The sequence below is a fragment of the Lolium rigidum genome, chromosome 2, assembly GCF_022539505.1.
Source record: "Lolium rigidum isolate FL_2022 chromosome 2, APGP_CSIRO_Lrig_0.1, whole genome shotgun sequence".
Taxonomy (NCBI): domain Eukaryota; kingdom Viridiplantae; phylum Streptophyta; class Magnoliopsida; order Poales; family Poaceae; genus Lolium; species Lolium rigidum.
This window is the reverse complement of record NC_061509.1, coordinates 78,637,372-78,657,093: the sequence shown is the minus strand read 5'-3', so window position 1 is coordinate 78,657,093 and position 19,722 is coordinate 78,637,372. Positions and strand designations below refer to the sequence as shown.

Here is a 19,722-nt window from a genome sequence, read left to right as displayed (position 1 = left end):
TTTTAACACATTTAAGACTTCCTCTTGATCCTAATGATGTGCCATTAACCCCTAGGAGGCTTGATATTGCTGCTATGAAAAGCCATCATTTTGTTACCACTGATTCCACTATAGATAACATGGTCTATAGAATGATGTTTGCTTGACGGGGATGAGAAGGAAATCCCTCTTCCCCAACCGGGTTTGTTCGGTATTGACGGGGAACCATGGTCGCGCACCAAGGAGGAGGTGGAGGAACATATGAAGATACAAGACTTCCACCAGCAGCATGACTCCGAGGACGCCGATCCCTCCTACGACTACACCGTCACGTATCCGGGTGCTTCTTCTAGCACATACCCGGAATATGATCCATCTTCGTCGTACTACGGAGATACTACCTCATGGGCTCGGTGGGATTGAACTCCACTTAGGCCAAAAGCCTAAGCTTGGGGGGAGGTATACCGGCATCACTCATTCTTTGCATATTATGGTTGCTGGATACTTGTACATACTTGTTTAGTCTCTTTGAGTGGTTTTCTAATGAGAGGGAGCTGATATTTGGGGAAGTGCTGCCTGAAAACAGATTCTGGACTGTTACTAGAAAAATTCGTGCCCACAGCCAGAACGTTATTTTGAGCTGCCAATTTTTTTGCAGGTTGCCCAGGTTGTTATCTAACTTTCATTAGTTGAACACTTTTCGAGCTGAGCAACGTAAGATTTTTGTAAAATCGATTTACATCTTCTGTCGGGTTTTGGCAGATTTCTGCCATCTTGCTTTTCGTGTTTCTTTTAGTTTTCATTTTCTTGTTCTTGCTTTGTTTCTTTCTTAAAACACAAAAAGACCAAAAATATTTCTGTTGTTCCTCTTCATCATTTGTTTATCTTGGTTTCTTGCATTTGTTTCGCTTTATTTGCTATTGCTAGTTTGCTATAAGAAAATCCAAAAAGATTTTGCTTTGTTTGCTTGTTTCCTTTTGTTTTTGTTCTCACATCCGAAAACACCAAAAACATTTCCTGTTCTTCTTCGGTTTTGTAAAGTTCTTTATGAGTTCAATGGTCTTCGGTGGCTGGAGCGTGGTTTTCATTTCATATTATCCAAGCTACACAAGTGAAAAGGCAATAATGACGATCTACGACAATCTGATTGTGGTGAGAGGCTGGTATGAACTCTATTTGTTTTCATTTTTGTACATATACTCATCCATGTGAGCATTCTTAGTTGGTTCATGTGAGGTATATGTTATTTAAGGAAGTCTAGTAGTTCATGATCTCTCATGTTAGCTCCAATTTATTAATATGAGTAGCATGTCATGGATGTTAGCTTGCATTGTTTTATTTATAGATAGGTATGATATTGTGGTATCCTCCTCTGAATAATTCGTTTGAATCAACTTGGCACATGCTCACGCATGCATATGACTGAACAAAAGTCAATTAAGCCTCGATGATTTACATTGCTTCAGAGTTCTTGTATCACTTTTATGCCTCAGTTAATTTATTTTGCCGCAAGCATGATTATGTCGATTATTGCTCTCTTGATTTGTCGCTCCCTAGTCTTTTGCTAGCCTTCACTTGTACTGAGCGGGAACGCTGCTCGTGCCTCCAAACACATGAAAACCAAGTTATTCCGAGTGTCCACCATAAATACCTATGCATGGCATTTCAAACCATTCCAAGTAAATTCTCATGTGCTACCTTTAAAACCTTCAAAATGCTTCTAAATTTGTGTTAATGTTTCATAGCTCATGAGGAAGTATGTGGTGTTTAACTTTCAACCTTGTCATTTACTCTTGACGGACTTTCATATGGACTAGTGGCACATCCGCTTATCCAATAATCTTGCAAAAAGAGCTGGCAATGGGGTTCCCAGCCCGATTAATCAACTTCCACTAATAATTCTCTTCACATGTTTTGCTCTGATTCATCAGTAAGCAACTTAATTTTGCAAATAGACACTCCTCCATGGTATGTGATTGATGGAAGGCACCCGAGGATTCGGTTAGCCATGGCTTGTGTAGCAAAGGTTGGGGGAGTGTCACCCATAATAAAACTAAAATACGTGTGTAAACAAAAGAGAAGAGGGATGATCTACCTTGTTGGTAGAGATAACGTCCTTCATGGGAGCCGCTCTTGAAAGTCCGGTTGGCGAGGTAGTTGGTGTACCCATTACCATTCGTTGACAACAACAAACACCTCTCAAAATAATTTTACTCCTGTTTTACAAATGAAAAGCTCTAGCGCATGTTAATCCCTGCTTCCCTCTGCGATGGGTCAATCTTTTACTTTTATGTTGTGTCTCCATCCTTTCTTTGAGCACTTTCTTGAGAGCACATCTGTCATTCTTAGTGTAATATGCTTGTCTCAAAATATGATTGATTGTGGTATAACTTTGATGCTTTTATCTTTGACAATCACTATTTCTAGTCTTTCTATGAACTTCGGAGGTGCCCGAGCATTTATGTTTCTTTGATCAAATATGGGCAAGCGAGATACCACTCTATCATACCCTTTTATGAACATTGCAATCCTGCTTATATACATGATTCATGATGCCTATTATTAATTGTTGGTACCTCTCCATGATTGATATAGCTATTAGATGATCTTATTTGCATGTATCTTACTATGAAGCTGCCTAAGTGTTAGCCATAGCATGAGAATATTTACATCATATGAACAAATGTGTTCGTGAAAGTTCTTTTATCGCTCGGTTGTTAACCGAATTGCTTGAGGACAAGCAATAAGCTAAGCTTGGGGGAGTTGATACGTCCAAAACGTATCTACTTTCCCGAACACTTTTGCTATTGTTTTGCCTCTAATTTGTGTATTTTGGATACAACTAACGCGGACTAACGCTGTTTTCGACGAAGCTGTTACAGTGTCTCGGTTTTGTGCGAAATCCAACTTTCGGGAAAAACCTCGGAATTTATGCGAAGGCCCTATTTTCCCGGAATGCGACGGAGCCAGAAGGACAAATCAAGTGGAGGCCCGAGGGCCCCACACCATAAGGCGGCGCGGCCCAGTGGGGCCCGCGCGACCCTATGGTGTGGCCCCCTCGGCCGGCCTCCGACGCCCTCCTTCGGACTACATATTGCCTTCGACCTAAAAACGCACGGAGGAAAGTCGAAGTCGCCAGAAACCCTCCAGAACGCCGCCACATCGCGAAACTCCGTCTCGGGAGCCAGAAGTCTCCGTTCTGGCACTCCGCCGGGACGGGGAATTGGAGGAGATCATCGCCATCATCACCACCGACGCCTCTCCATCGACCAGCCATGTTTCCCCCATCCATGTGTGAGTAATTCCCCCGTTGTAGGCTGAAGGGGATGGTAGGGATTGGATGAGATTGGTCATGTAATAGTCATAAGATTGTTAGGGCATAGTGCCTAGTATCCGTAGATGTTACTTTTATGATATTGTTGCAACTTGTTATGCTTAATGCTTGTCACTAGGGCCCGAGTGCCATGATCTCAGATCTGAACATGTCATTGATTCATGAAGATATTCATTGTTTATGATCCTACCTGCAAGTTGTATACACATGTTGCTATCCGGAACCAATGGCCCCGAAGTGACAGAAATCGGGACAACCGGAGGGAATGGTAGTGATGTGAGGATCACATGTGTTCACGGAGTGTTAATGCTTTGCACCGGTACTCTATTAAAAGGAGTACCTTAATATCCGAGTAGTTTCCCTAGAGGCCCGGCACCTACCAGTGGTAGGACAAAAGATGTTGTGCAAGTTTCTCATTGCGAGCACATACGACTATATATGGAACACATGCCTATTGATTGATTAGTACTTGGATACCGTTTTATTATTATCTGCAAATGCCCCTGCTTTGATTGTTACATGAGTTTCTCTCATCCATGCAACGCCCGTTAATCCGTCCCCGTGCCTACAGTATTTTAATCCTGCTGTTTACTATAATCACTACTGCTGTCTTTGTTACTCTGCTGCTATTATTTCGCTACTGCTACTGCTATAAAACTGTTACTACTGATAAACTCTTGCGAGCAAGTCTGTTTCCAGGTGCAATGAGTGTATTATTTCATGTTGAATCCCTTACCCCGATATGATTATGAAGATTTAGGTTAGAATTAAATATTTATGCCTTTGGCAATAATTTATAATTACTTTAAATCCTTAAACATTGTTTTCAAAAAAAGAAAAGAATTTAAAAGTAATAGATTTTTCCTTTTGGAAAATATTTATTTCAAATAAAGAATTTGAAATAATAGAGTTTTCCTCCTTTTTGGGAATACAAGAAATTGGATTAATAGAATATTTTCCTTTTGGAAAATATTTTTCCTTAAAAGAAATGACTTGGAATAATAGATTTTCTTTTGAAAATATTTGATAAACAAATATTTGAATTCATTTGGAATTTGCTTTGATTTTTAAATCTAAGGAAAATTGCAAATCTAAAATTCCAAGATTATATTAAAATTCAAAAATTCCAAAGTTTGAATTTGTGTTGGTAATTCCATTTCTTATTTTATCTTTGTTAAGAATAATTTTTAATTCACTAATCCATTTTTATTGGATTTTGAGAGGTATTTATTATTATTTATAATTTGGTAGATCGCAAGGGTTATTTCTAAAAAGAAAAAGACCAAAATACCCCTCTGGCCCAATTGGGCTAGCCCACCAAGATAGCCCACTTGGCCAGCCCACTTGGGCTCGGCCAAAACGGTTCGGTGGGAACCGACCGAGTCGGCCCACCTCACTCGCTCACCCCTCGTCTCTCTCGCGTAACCCTAACCCTAACTAGCGATCCCGTGGCGACCGTTGATGAACTGCTTATGCAGTGTTGATTAAATACATTGTTGTGCATGATTTGATATTTCTATGATCAATTTGGAAATAAATAAAGTCTAAATCCATTTCTGGATGATCGACGCAGCGCTCGACGGCGCACCTTCTCACCCGCGTCGATCTGACCTATCCTTCCTCGACGGCTCTCGCGCGTGCTCGACGCTCGCAGACGCCGATGGATCCGTGGCGATTTCCGTCGATCTGCGCCACCTCGCGCACGCCTGGACGTTCGCCGCCTCCCACGCTGGCGGTGCGTGGTCTGGCACGGGCCAGACCGCGGTCTGGCGCCGCCGTGGCTGGTCGTGCCACCGTGCCGCCATGACCGCCTCCACGATCTTCGCCAGGTAACCTCCTATTCCTCCTCTGCTTCTGCTACCTCTTCTACTCCATCCTCCTCATCTATTCGAGCTGTGCCTACTGTCCCGCTGATGTGCTTGCTGTGCTCTTCTCCTAATCCTATTGATGCCATGATCTAGCCTATCCCTTTACTGGTGCCTGTGTAAATCTTGTTGGTTCCCTGTGCAAGGCTCATCCTATTGGTTCATGTCGTGTGCTGTACAGTTGCTTACTGGTCCTTGTTCATATGCTTACCGGGCTTGTTCATATGCTTACTGTTCCTTGATCATCCTATTCTATCCAGTTGTGCTCCTCAGCTATGCAATTGCTTGCTAATGGCCTTATTATTGGTCTAGATTAGCACTACTGACACGGTTCATGAATTCCAGAAAGGATTGAGGCGGTTTGAGGGGGATTAAATCCCATCTAAATCAAAATTCTTTCCACTACCTCCCAATCTACTCTACATTTGAGAAATGTATTAGCCAAAGAAGCCTTTACCCGGATGGCCGGATTTGTGGAGAATGCATTCTAGAAACATGCTAGAGTTGCTCAACAGCCAACGGTTCACACGCAAGCGCTGGTTTTCACCTACGGACTTCGGACGCCAATGCCAACATCGAACGGCTATCGTTGCTCCGAGACAAGAACACAATGAGCAAAGTCGAAGACGCCCCAGAGGTCGCAGCGCACACCTCGCCGCCATTCCGCCCCACCACTCCTCCCCACATCGCCAATGGCGGACCAAACCCTCGCGGCCTCCCCCGCCTCGTCACCAAAACCCTAAACCCTATCCCACCGCCCGAATCCAGACCTCCGGCGCGGCGGCCTCGCTTCCTCCGCCGCCATGGGCCCCCGTCGAGACGTCCGCTTCGTCTCCTCCGGCATCAAGCTCCCCCGCGCCTCCCCGGCCCCTTCCCCCGCCCCGGCGCACGCCCTTCTATCCGCCGCGCTCCCCTTCGCGCACATCGGCCGCGCCATCGACGCCGCCGCCCGCCACGTCGCCGCGTCGTTCCCCCGCCTCCCGGCCGCGCGGGCCGAGACGGCGGCCGCGCCCTTGCCGCGGAGGCTCGGGAAGGACGGTGGCGAGGAGCGGGTGCTGATCAGCGAGGTGGCGGTGCGCGGGAAGGACGGGGAGCCCCTGGAGCGGCCCGAGCTGGAGGAGGCCGCCGCGGCGGCGCTGCGCGCGTGCCGCCCCAACGCGGCGCTCACGGTGCGGGAGGTGCAGGAGGATGTGCACCGCGTCGTCGAGAGCGGCCTCTTCCGTTCCTGCATGCCTGTGGCGGTCGACACCCGTGATGGCATCCGCCTTGTCTTCGAGGTCAGGGTTTTTCGCTTGTTCCCCAATCCCCTTTCCATGGCATTTCTGGAACTGAAGGTTGCAGCATTTGGGATATTTTGTGGTTTAGGTCGAGCCGAACCAGGACTTCCAAGGGCTGGTCTGTGAGGGTGCCAACATGCTGCCTTCCAAGTTCCTAGATGACTCATTCCGTGACCGCCATGGTAGGCATTTGAGCTGTTCTCATGCTAAAGAGTCCGTTATGTTTATTACATGAGAGTTGTTTGGTTGACTCACTTTGGGTGATGTTTCATGAACTGTTAATACATGTTTGATTTAAGCAATTTAAGTTTATAAATTTGTTTGGGCAAAGAGCTATACTGGAGTACATTGCATTGATCAATATCTGACATATTTGACCCAATGCAACATCGATCTAGATAAGGCCAGCATTAAGTCTCTCGGTAGTCTCACGATGATTTTGATTTCTCTGAAGGAAGAGAAATGATGTTCAACTCATTTCCAAGTCTAATTAACTTGTAATTACCTTCTGAGATTTGTCCTTTAGATCTAATTTACTGCTTTTTTATTACATTATGCAGGGAAAATAATCAACATAAGACATCTAGATCAAGTGATCAAGTCCGTTAACGGGTGGTATCAGGAGCGTGGTCTTACTGGCATGGTAGGTTGGGAAAATAATTAATACCGCTCATGTTCTATCAGTGCATTATTTTAGACTTTCTGTTATCGTTGCAACTTAATTGAGAACATCACTGAACAAGAGGCATCTGCTACCCATGTCTTAAGGAACAATTGAACACAATTTGTAACTTCTTGGGATCTTCACCTTCTAGAGGCCCGCTACCACAGGACTCGAGTTGTTAATCTTCTATTTCTGCAATGCACTAACCAAACTGCCATTGTTCACACCTCACCAGTATCACATTGGAGAGCATGCAACATATTGTCTTCTACTTTGCCGTTTGTTACTTCTTGCTTTGTATATAGAACTTCATTATCAATCTATGTTTTTCATCCTACATGCTCTTAATCATGACAAAACTAGAAACATGACGTGGAAAATGTGAATATGTGGTAGTTGCTCTAGTTGAGTTTACCGAAAGTTTTGGTGCCTACCATTATAGACCAAAAGATATTCTATTGCTAATGATAAGTCAACAAATGTTCTTTATTTGGCGTCAGGTTTCTTATGCCGAGATCCTTTCTGGAGGAATTCTGAGGTTACAAGTTTCTGAAGCCGAGGTTAATAATATCAATATTCGCTTTCTGGATAGAAAAACGTGAGTATCATAGCTTGGCTTAGAGTTTATCTTCACTAGTTAATGTTAATGTTTTATAGCCATGAAATATTGTGATCGTTCTTATCTTCTTTCTCTTTCCATTTCTTTCTATCACTAGTGGTGAACCAACTATTGGAAAGACACAACCAGATACCATACTTCGGCAACTTACCACCAAGAAGGGTCAGGTCAGAGCAATTTTAAAAGTTCCCTTCATATTTCTTTTTTATCCCCTTGGTTGCATTAGTGATGATTTAGTCGAACAATTTTGCATGACATGATTCACTTCACACTTGGTGATACTATGTTGTGCATTGAATCATTGATTTAGAGTGGTTTTGAAGTTTCTATGCAAACACTATAACCAAAATCACAAGAACTGTTGTTACAGCAAATGTCAACAATTGTGGTTGGATCATTCTTGTATTGTTTTTTTGTATGTCGACTTTGTTTGATGTCAATTTGACACCCTTGTCCTGTAGCCTTGATACTGTGATGGACTTATCTGCATTAACTTTTAATGATGAAGTAGGCTTACAACAGAGCACAAGTGAAAAGAGATGTTGAAACAATACTCACTATGGGAATTATGGAGGATGTAACAATAATTCCGCAGCCAGTCGGAGGTGAAGCTAATTTGTTTAGTTCCCGTTATATTAATGTTGGTCTTTCTTTTCTCAAGTACCGGTGTTCTTACTTATGGTCCTGTGCAGATTCTAATAAAGTTGATCTGGTCATGAATCTTGTTGAACGCCCTTCTGGTGGCTTCTCTGCGGGTGGTGGCATTTCGAGTGGGTTAGTACAAGTAGACAAGTAGTACTGCTTGCTTAGTGAACCGAATTCAGCGAATTGTGTGCTTTAATAAAATTTGTTTCTTAGCCTGTAAGGTGCTGAGGTTGTTTATTGTGTGCTGGATTTGAATACCATATGTGCATATGCAAATTGCAGTTGAATTTTTGTTCTAACATATATTATGCCATAATGACATGCTGTTTTTCTGCAGGATAACAAATGGTCCTCTTTCTGGACTAATTGGCAGGTCAGTTGGTTATTTGATCTTTCAGTCATTGTAATCTTATTTCCTCTGTAGTGTAGTGTTTTGTGTAATATTTTAAAGATCACGTTTGTTAAGCTCCACCCTGGGGTTTGGGCCTTTCTGAAATAAAAAAATTCAAGAAGCAACCTAAGCTATAAGCTGTCGAGAATTAAATTTTGTCTTCAAATTTTATGTCACATAGTCGCTCATGCTTATGATAGGAGTTACCTCAAGCCCCATCATCATATCATGTTTGATCTTTTGAGTGCGTAAGTTAAGATAACAGTCCCAAACCCAAGCAGGCTTCTAGGAACTGGCAATTGTAAACACTGTTTTTAGTTTTCTATTTTATCTTAAACCTATTGACATACCTGCCTGGGTAAACAAAAGCTCTGCATCTACTTTTTTTTCTTAACTGGACAGAAGCTCTACATCTACTTTTTTTTTTTTCTTAACTGGAGTTTTTTTAACAGCTTTGCATATTCTCATCGGAATGTTTTTGGGAGGAACAAGAAGTTGAATCTCTCACTAGAGAGGGGCCAAATAGATTCTATATTTCGTTTAAACTACACTGACCCTTGGATCGACGGTGACAACAAGAGGACCTCCAGAACTGTCATGGTTCAGGTACTTAACCTTTAATATCATATCATCTTCGCTCTACCATGCGCCATCAGTTGAGAATCATGTATATTCTTACTCTTATTTTCTTTTCCAGAACTCTAGGACTCCTGGAACACTTATCCATAGTGGGGACCGTCCTGACCATGGGGCTATTACAATTGGACGAGTAACTGCTGGCATTGAATATAGTCGACCATTCCGGCCTAAATGGAGCGGTACACTTGGATTGATATTTCAGGTAAACATGGGATTCATATTTTGGATTAAGCGGTTAGTGCTTTTTCTCTGCGTGACAAAAGTCGAAAATATACATGTGCATAGTTATGTACTGGTTTAGGAAACAAGTGAAATGAATAATTGATTTGGCTTTATTGTTTTATTTTCTTACCTCTCCATTCATATCTTAATTGCGTTGTATTGACACTTTCTATGCAGCATGCTGGTGCTCGTGATGACCAAGGCAACCCTGTGATCAGAGATTCGTATAACAGCCAATTAACAGCTAGGTCTTAAATTTTGATACCTCATTCACCTTTTTGTACCATCAGTATATACATAATCGGGTACACGACAAATAGGACTGTTGAATTAAGTTACTTTGAAAGCTGATAATCCTGTCATGACAATGCAGTGGAAATCCTTATGATGACACAGTACTTGCTAAGCTTGAAAGTGTTTATACAGATTCTGGAGATCGTAGCTCTACAATGGTTAGTATTGATCGTACTGCGTTCTACCGCTTTCTAATTCTGTTGTGATGCTTTATACCCAACCATTGTTGCTTCTTCCAGTTCGTTTTCAACGTTGAGCAAGGTCTGCCCATTCTTCCAGAGTGGCTTAGCTTCAACAGAGTGACAGCACGTTTGAGGCAGGGGTATGAAATTGGGCCTGCTCGACTTCTTCTAAGGTATGATTTAGTGCATATTGTGCAATTGATGGACCTAGAATGAAAAATTGTGTGTTACCTGGTGGTTTTGCATAGCACTGGTACTTACATTTCATGTATCACTTAAACTGTGATCTAGTGCTTCCGGAGGTCATGTAGAAGGAAACTTTTCGCCTCATGAAGCATTTGCAATTGGTGGGACAAATAGTGTAAGAGGATACGAAGAAGGTGCTGTTGGTTCTGGCCGTTCATATGCCGTTGGTAGTGGAGAAGTCTCTTGCCGCATGGTAGGCTTTTTCTCGATTTTCTGCAACATTTAGCTATTTGTCTTCAAGAAAACCTTGACATGAACTACATGTAGATAAAATACATATACAGACCTATGCCATGTTCTCATATATATCTGGTCGATTACATATACATATATCAAAATATTATCTTTTGCAATTTGAAGATGAAGTTTTCTTTTAGATGGATTGCATATATTAAAAAATATAGTTGAACAGGTAAAGGAAATTATCAAACGTACAAGTTATGAAATATAGTTCTGATATATTGTATATAGTGCCAAATATGAAACATGTCAAGGTTGAATCAGGTGATTAATTACTTTATTCAAGGGAAACAACTCAACACATGGTTCAGATCAGTTGAAACACTGAATATATGGACACTGATTAATATTAACTAAAGGGATTTTTTTCCATAACTCCCAACACTAGTCGCCTGTATTTTCAGTTCTCGTCTCTTACTATTGTTCATGGACCCCACCCACACACACACACCCGCACCTGATGCATGTGAGAACTACTTATTATGGTGTTTGGGATGTTCTGATGTTTGTTTCCGTGATTGACTATTTTAAGAAATTTCTATACTTGTGTTAATGATTCGAGTGATTTTATTGATGGCCATATATGTTTTCATTCTGATAAATCACGCACTATTGATGTTTGCTGCCTGTAATGACACCGAATGGAGTTCACTAGTTCCTGTTGTACTCTAATGCACATCATACTTGCTGTATGAATCACACTAAGAAGTTAAATCAATTTTCTAAGCCGTTATTTTGATTACTCGCAGTTTGGTCCGTTGGAAGGCGTTTTGTTTGGTGATTATGGTAGTGATCTTGGCTCTGGTCCAAAGGTTCCTGGTAAGTCATGCTGTACCTACAACTTTTCCTAAGCCCTGGTTTCATTTTTTACAATCTCTGGTGGTTTTGTTCTTTAGGTGACCCAGCGGGAGCCCGTGGAAAGCCAGGAAGTGGTTACGGATATGGTGTTGGCATCCGTGTGGACTCCCCACTGGGACCTTTGAGACTTGAATATGCTTTCAACGATAAGCAAGCAAGACGCTTTCACTTTGGGGTTGGTCACAGAAATTAACCTACCCAAGCGGCTGTTTATAATGTGTGTGATCCACCACTTGATCTTCTGAGCATATGTGTTGCTAGAGATAGTGCCAGTTCTTTGCAATGTCGGTGCAAATTCTTGCAAAGCAAATTTTTGTCTACCCCAGGTTGCCTTGCTTGTAACATATAGGTTTTTTGCCCATTTTCTGTTGTAAACATTCCTGGCCAGTTGGTTACTGAGAGAAAAGAGCCTCCAGCGAGTTATGTAGGTGTGAAATTTGAGCTAAGGAGTCAAAATTGATGGAAACTGCAGCTCGCAACTAGCTGGGACTACTTTGATACAGCTTGGTATGAGTACTGTTCCCTGGGGACTATGCCTTCAATCACAACTTCAGCTCACTGCAAATCCTATGCTCGTGTGGGAAATATTAAACCAAGAACAAGGAACACTCTGAAATAATCGTATTAATCGAGCTAATGTATGAAAAGGGCAAATTACGATTTCGGAACATGTTCAGTTAGAAACCATGATGCTAGTGGCATAACAATTGAACTGATCTGTTAAGTGCAGACAGGTTTAACACTGACGACGCAGATGATTGTAAAGATTAGCGTCATAATTGCAGTCTACGCTAGCTTCAAACTAGTGATTGCACATTTACATATTGTGAAAAAACAAAGTTCACCATTGTTCAGATAACATTCGAAAAAGTTCATAGTCCACAGAGTAACACAATTGACGAACAGAAATTTCTGCATAAACAAAATGCAAAGGACGCCAAAAACCAATTATCCAGCAACGCCAAATCCATCCATCCATATATGTAACAAATTATTCCAAAAAAATGTAAAAAATTCCATTATGTGATCGAATAAAATTCGCATTCGCAGCCCAAGAAAAAAAAACCCCCTACTCCGATGGAAACCCTAACCGCTATAAAGGAACCGCCCAGCACAGCCCCAAACCCCCACCCCATTCCCCATCCCGCTCCGTCCGGCTTTAAACCCTAGCTGCTACCAGCGCCGCCTCTCTTCCTCCACGGTCGCCGCCACCCGCCGCCGCCGCCGTTCCGATGGAGTTCTGGGGTAACGCTCACACATCTCTCCCCCGTTTATCTCGCATGGCCCGTTTCGTTTTCGATTTACGACCTCGTCCGTGTTTAGTTTATGGGATCACGGCGGAATCGTCAAATCATAGGCTGCCGCTGCTGTGTATGATGATAAAATTGCATGCCTTCAACTGTTCTGCCTGCGATCTAACCAGCAGACCGTTAGATTCAACTCGTCGTTCGTAGCTGTGGTTCCGTTCTTATCTCAGTGATATTGTTCTTCTCTGTGCGGCTACCGTTCATGTTATTCCTCTAGTATTCTCTGCGAATCTATAGCAAACCTTATTATTACTGCTGCCCAACAAGCCGAAACATATCCCGTGACTTATATTTGCGATCTATTTTCCCTTTTATGTAAACTAGCAAAAGTGCCCGTGCATTGCTACGGGATAAATTTTGTTGAATATATTTTCATCCTTGGAGAATTTCACGACTGAATTTTTATTTACGGGACAAAATGTTTTTGATGGGGAGGCTTCATCTTCCTACGTGAACCGTCAAACCTCACACTTATCGATCGCACCGTTGGTGGCCAATTTGCTAGATACTGGCGCATGTTGACTGGATAGTCCGTTGCATCTAAACTTATGGTTAACTATAATTTTCTATTAAGGTGACAGTAAACTGTGTTTCTCAAATTTAAGAGTGTCTTTTGTTGAGACAAAGATTTAACGTCAATTAACCTTCACAAAATTAGCATGAAACACTTTGAAAAAATGGCTGAGAGGTCATAAACTAATACTGAATGCAAATAAATCTACGCTTATAGTTCTATGCCAATTCTGCTAGAATTTTAGTTGAATTGACCTATCATTTCAAAGAGCATGGTAAAGCTAAATATTTTAATTTAAAATTTTAGGTTTCACCCCAATTATACAAGAATCCTTTGGAAATGAAACTTGCTTCAATGCAGCAGAGTTATCAAATTCAGAGATTATGCATGCTTTTTTTTACCAAGAATGCACGCCTTCAATTTAGTTTCAGGCTCATCCGGGTACTTGATCCCGTTAGCACTGTGAGCCCCATAGAACCGTCCTAGTTTGTTCTCTTCACAGTTTCACCTCACGAGGTAAAAAAAACGTCAGACCGCAATAGTTTGTTTGCATTGCAATAAAACTCAACCAAAACATTGGCGAAATTAATCTGAATTGTAGAATATGACATAATATGGTATCCCTAACTCTTTTTGGCAATTCAACAAATAATTACCAAAAAAAAGTACGGTTAAAATGGCAGATCCATTATTACTACGATAGATTTTTGTTGTTGTGGAGCTGCACATTCGTGAACAAACTCACCGGTAGCATTCAGAATCACCTCTGGTCGTCCAAGTCCCCAATCTCTACCGACATCGCGCTCAACCTTGTAGAATACCTCTGATTTCTGTATACAAGCAAGCATCAATGCACGCTGCACTGGCGCACTGCTATAGAACGGACGGACTCGCAGTCACAGGATTCAGCGCGAGCGAATCACCAAAGGGGCATCATCGACATCATGTTGTGTTCGTAGTATGTTGGCGTTGGCAGAGCCTGACATTTACATAATCTTGGTTGGAAGCCTAGCCTAGCCAAGTAGCCATGGAGATGTCGTTGCCCTCATCGGGGTCGAGCCAGACATTTGCCCTTGCCGCAGTTGAGCACGCTCCAGGTGAGACGCTTCACGCTTCGGCAGCTCTAGGCAAACCATCTCAACCCCCTCCTCTCGGCTTCCTTCTCTCCTCCCCTCCCTACCTGCGTGGTGTGACTGTGGTGTAGGCGCAGGGGTCCATGGAATCACACAAACTCTTCTTGACAAAATTCAGTAACCAATTTTCTTTGGCAATAACTTAGTAACCAAATTAATCATGGATAAATTTAATGAACAACCATCCATCATCACGAAACTATTCGGATCAGATAACAAAGGGGAAAACCACCATGTATTTTATAGCTCTGTAGCATGAGAATGAAATTGAAGGGAAAAAATCACCATGGAGAATAAGTGGAAAAATCACGATGGGAGAAAAAAAGGGAAAAATCACGGAGACTGTGATTGTTTGCCGGCATACCATCGCGCAGGAATACGGTCGCCGCCTTGCCGGCAGCCACGAACACACGAATCGGCTTGGCGGACTTCAGCAGCTTCTGCTGCATCGGTCGGGGCAAATACCTATTGGATGTGGCGAGCTCTTGCCGCAGCAGCATGTGGCTAGCTTCACCTGAGCAGGAAGAAGGCGAGCAATCACCGAGATCTATAGCGCCAACACGATGCCCGGTCGAGCAGAGAGGAGTTGAAGCGGACCATGGAGGGCGAGGAGTTCTGGATCGGGAGGTCGACCGTCTGAGCAGAGGAGGCAACGCTCGGACGAAACGGTACGGTGGCAGGTGCCGTATTAAGGGATTTGGTGGGAGGGCAAAATCGTCCATAAAAAAGTTGGACGAAAATTTTGGCAGAAACCTTAGCTCCTTTATTATTAGGTATAGATTTCCCCCTCTATCTGTACAGGTTGTTCACCCCTAAAATATTTTCCATGAAATCCTGTCTGGTCAAACATAATCACCTGAGACCTAACTATGTTCCGTTTCTGCAATTTTCGTACTTCTATAAAAGCTGTAATGTGTACATGTAGCTCGGCCTCCTAACTAACTTCTGCGCAGGCATCGAGGTTAAGCCTGGACAGTCGGTCAAGGTCTCACCTGAAGATGACCACTTCCTGCACATCTCTCAGGTTTGCTCGACATCCCTCATTTCTTCTCTCTGTGACGAGAATGCAATTTATTGGGTCACTGAGATGCACATCGCTAGTTTCTTCTTGCAACTCCCAAGCTGTGTACATGTGTTTTAATCGTGCCTTATGTTAGCTGATCATTGAGATGTTCCTCTCTGTTTGTTTCTCTTGGTAGGGTGCCTTTGGTGAGGTCAAGAAAGACGACAAGGCGACCATGTTCGTGAAGGTGGACGACCAGAAGCTGTCCATTGGGACCCTGTCTACTGACAAGTTCCCCCAGATCCCGTTCGACCTGGTCTTCGAGAAGGAGTTTGAGCTCTCGCACACCTCCAAGTCCTCCAGTGTCTTCTTCTCTGGGTACATGGTTTTCCAGCCGGCTGAAGGAGACGAGATGGATTTTGACTCTGAAGAAGAATCTGAAGGTATACATATCATAGTAGTGCTCTTGTGTTCAGTGTATACCCTGTGTGCGATGATTTAACCGGTGGGGTCTGTTTTAATTTCAGATGAACAGGTGGAGGAGAAACTCGTTCCAGCCACCAAGGAAAATGGTATTCAGACTTCTCCCTTGTTTCTATTTTTATTCATTGGCATTTCTTTTGCACACATGTCTTCGAACTTTGCTGTAACCATTTCCAATGCATATGAAGCCAAAGCTGAAGCAAAGGACAAGAAGCCAAAGCAAGTCAAGATTGAGCCTGCTGCTGCGAAACCAATCTTTGGAAAGAGTAAGAAGGATGAAGACAGTGATGATGATGAGAGTGATGATGAGAGCGATGATGATTCCGAGGGACAGTTGATTCCTATTGGAAGCGATGATTCTGTGAGTGTTTATGTTATCGTATTGTATAGATTTTGTGAGATCGGTGCTTGACTGGGAACTGTTGTGATGGTCCATGATAGGATGATGATAGCTCCGAAGAGGATGATGAGAGTGATGATGAGGAGGAAGAAGAAACGCCCAAGGTTTGTTGCAGCTTGATGTGCATTTTCATTCCCTGTTACACTCTTTTACCCTTGATGTTACATGACTCCCGACACAAATGCTACTTGCAGAAGCCAGAGACTGGGAAGAAGAGGGCAGCTGAAAGTGTGTTGAAGACGCCTGCTTCTGACAAGAAGGCAAAGGTCGCAACACCGTCTGGCCAGAAGACAGGTGAGAAATGATAAAGCTTGCAGGCAATGTGTCCATTGTAACCCTTGTTGATGATATACTTATTACGCCCTTGGTTGCTGCAGGTGACAAGAAGGGGGCTGTCCATGTGGCCACTCCGCACCCTGCAAAGAAAGCAGGCAAGACCCCTGCAACAAATGAGAAGTCACCCAAATCTGGTGGGTCTGTCGCGTGCAAGTCCTGCCCCAAGTAAGTTCTCCCATGCTGTTCATTTTTTCTGGACAGTAGGCATGCCAGTTTTTGAATTCCAGTTCTAAGGCAATCAATCTCTTGGTGATGCTGCTTTCTCAGGACCTTCAACAGTGAGAATGCTCTGCAAGCCCACTCGAACGCCAAGCACAAGGCCGCCGCCTAATGAGAGAGGATGGCTCCAGATCCTGTTATCTACTGCGTTAGGTTTATCTTGTCTTGTCCCCCCTTAGAAAGAAACCGTTGAGTGACAAACCGTTTAGTAGCCATGTGGTGAAATGAACCAAGAAGAAAAAGACAATTCTGTTATGCTGTTGGAATTCGAATTGGATGTGGTTGGTGGTAATGGTTATTTGAATGGAACCTCATGGTGGTTTTATGGTGTTTGTGTTGCTCCTGTTTGGATTGTATTTTGTGTTCAGCTTGGTGTCGGTCTACTTGGTTCTGACTAATGGCTTGCAGATACCGGTTGCCTACTATGAAATGCATTTGATGGTCTGTATATGTGAATCTTGTTCCCTGCGAATCCATCTGGATGCATTTTGATAGTTAGGACTTTAGAGTGATGCAAGTCTTTTGATGTGTGTGCGCGCTGAATTTTGTTGGTTTTTCTGTGTAAATCTTTTATCATGGGAATATGTGTTCGTTAAGATCTCTGTTGCATTAGTAGATTCTTTTCCATCTGCAGGTAGATTCTTTTGTTCTGTAGTAGTAGCAAAATTAGGCCCTGTCTCTGTAGAAAAGGCAATGACGGTTTGTGAACTCGGAACTTGCCTCTACTGACTACAAGATCGGAGTGATAGGTAACTTTACAACATAGGGTTGATTTTGAAGAATAAGATGATCTTTGACATGAATGTGTCTATATTAGTTGATGCTAAAATGGATGTATCTCAATTTAAGTATTTTTTTGAAACAGAGGCAAAAACTTTACCTCCAGTTGTTACGAGAAAACCGGATGAAAACCTACAACGACAGGACCAAGCCCACACAAAGAACACATGCCCACAAACAAGACACTCCAACACCGAGCCGTCAAGGACAGCTACAACATTGGGGGCACCCGTCAACCAACCGCAGGTTCAGGGTAGGCAATAGCCAAGGTGGCGAGAAAATTGCAAACTTCCCTAGCGACGATAGCTCCGGGGATGGCAGATGACCGTCCAGACTTAGGTACCCATCATCAATAGGAACCATTTGCTTGTCGGGACTGCAGCGTCAATAGCATTGCATTTTTCAAAACCAAGACACGTCGGAGAAGCCACATCCGAGGAATCGTGTGAGCCGGGCCTCACTTCCTAGGCGTAAGCACACCACTTCACAACTCTAGGACCTCAGGCATGATCTTCATGACCGAAGCCGTGATCACCGAGCTCGCCCTAGCACGAGGAGAGAAACAACCATGAAGGCTTGCTCCGGTCGCACCCACTTTGCCTACAATAGGTAGAACCAAAGGATTGGCCAGCATTTGGGAGAGCCTATTTAACACAGCTTCCGCCCGCTCCAGAAAGCCCCCAATCGCAAGCATACAACCGTGTAAGGAGATAACAACCTCGTGAAGAGGACGGACGGCCTCTTGAATCAACTCAGCTTGCACCTCCAAGGCAGATCGCATATCCACTGAGGCCAAAGAGCTAACAGGAGCAGCAACAACTGACGCCCGGGATCGACGACGATGCACAATGGACGGGAGCGAGACCTCAACCTGGGCCTGCCGAGGAGCATTCGCCTAGCGGGGCGACGACACGACATGGCCTTCCAAGAAGCGAAGAGGATGCCAAGCGTTGCGGCAATCACGTGCCCGATGACCATTCTCAAGGCATCGAGAGCACCTGAAGGGGTGACAGCAAACCGCAGCGCGGTGACCAGGAGCTAGGCACCTGCAACATCTACCCTTGAGCCAAGCAGGAACATGACGACGAGCAATTGTCGGAGCTGGCAGAGTCAGGCGGCGCGGGCCACGCCGCGGCAACACCTCATGCCATCCATCTTGCTCGCCCGCAACACAATCCACCTCCATGATATCAGCAAGGTTGAAGGTCTTGGTGGCCGGTGGCGTCCGGGGGACCAGCTCCTCTTCGTCGTCTTCGTCGATGTTGTCCGCACCGGACGCCCAAGATGGAGGCCACGGTATGGCAGCGAGGGGGCAGCGCCCCATTTCCCGCCACGCCGTCACCAACATCAGAACACTGTACATCAGCCCCGCAGCAGGTCTTGGTGACATCCGGCGGCGTCTGTGGGGCCAGCACTTCATCTCTATACACATCGTTGTCCTCATCATCATCAGCAAAGGAGACCCACAACGCAGGCCGTGGCAGGGCGGAGAGGTTAGGCCGCGGCGGGGCGGAAAGGTCTGGCAGAGATGGAGCAGGCGACGACACAGTGGAGAGGGTAGGCGCAGGATGAACAACCAAGTCGAGATGTTGGACAGCTGCGGGTGCGACCGTCGCGGCCTCCAGCAGCTTCACGACTGCTCCAACACCCAGAACAGCGCTAGCCAGCGGTACGGTAGGCAAACCTCCAGGAGGCAGGGATGCTGACGACGGCGGCAGCAGGCTGGAGACGGCGCTAGCAGAAGAGCCGAGCGGCCGACAAGGCGCCGCAGGCGCGCGGACGTCCGCAGGTGAGACCAACGCGCCGGAGTTCTCCACCCGAAACCGTCCAGTCGGGGGCAGCCGCGACGACCGGCGAGGGGCAGCAGCAGGCATGGATGCCTAGGATCGAGGAGGGGCAGCCGGTGGAGGGAGGTCCCGGCGATGAGCTTGTGCAGGCGGAGCCGGCGACATGGCGGCCAAGGCGTCCGCTGCGGCCCGGCGACGGATGCAACAAACATTGGGATGGGCGGGGAGAGGATGCCGAGAAGGATCCGGATCCGGCCGCGGCGGCGACGGAGCTCGACGGAGACGGGAGATCAAGGCGGCGGCAG

The 19,722-nt window shown here is 44.6% G+C and overlaps 2 protein-coding genes across 2 annotated transcripts; both read left to right on the top strand.

Moving 5' to 3' along the window:
- The first annotated feature begins 5,817 nt into the window (after positions 1 to 5,817).
- On the top strand, positions 5,818 to 11,882 carry LOC124691990 (outer envelope protein 80, chloroplastic). The gene is made up of 16 exons (XM_047225291.1): positions 5,818 to 6,455; positions 6,544 to 6,637; positions 7,016 to 7,098; positions 7,620 to 7,717; positions 7,836 to 7,905; positions 8,250 to 8,343; positions 8,431 to 8,512; positions 8,721 to 8,756; positions 9,227 to 9,380; positions 9,472 to 9,615; positions 9,813 to 9,883; positions 10,009 to 10,087; positions 10,169 to 10,284; positions 10,403 to 10,550; positions 11,347 to 11,416; positions 11,494 to 11,882. Exons 1-16 carry the CDS (start codon positions 5,982 to 5,984, stop codon positions 11,646 to 11,648), a joined length of 1,968 nt encoding a protein of 655 aa, XP_047081247.1. The 5' UTR covers positions 5,818 to 5,981; the 3' UTR covers positions 11,649 to 11,882.
- Positions 11,883 to 12,592: 710 nt separating this feature from the next.
- Positions 12,593 to 17,175, top strand: LOC124686767 (histone deacetylase HDT2-like). Its single transcript, XM_047220667.1, has 9 exons — positions 12,593 to 12,700; positions 15,363 to 15,433; positions 15,609 to 15,855; positions 15,940 to 15,984; positions 16,084 to 16,256; positions 16,337 to 16,399; positions 16,490 to 16,589; positions 16,673 to 16,796; positions 16,899 to 17,175. The coding sequence occupies exons 1-9, from the start codon at positions 12,688 to 12,690 to the stop codon at positions 16,960 to 16,962; spliced, it is 900 nt and encodes a 299-aa protein (XP_047076623.1). The 5' UTR covers positions 12,593 to 12,687; the 3' UTR covers positions 16,963 to 17,175.
- Positions 17,176 to 19,722: the final 2,547 nt, after the last annotated feature.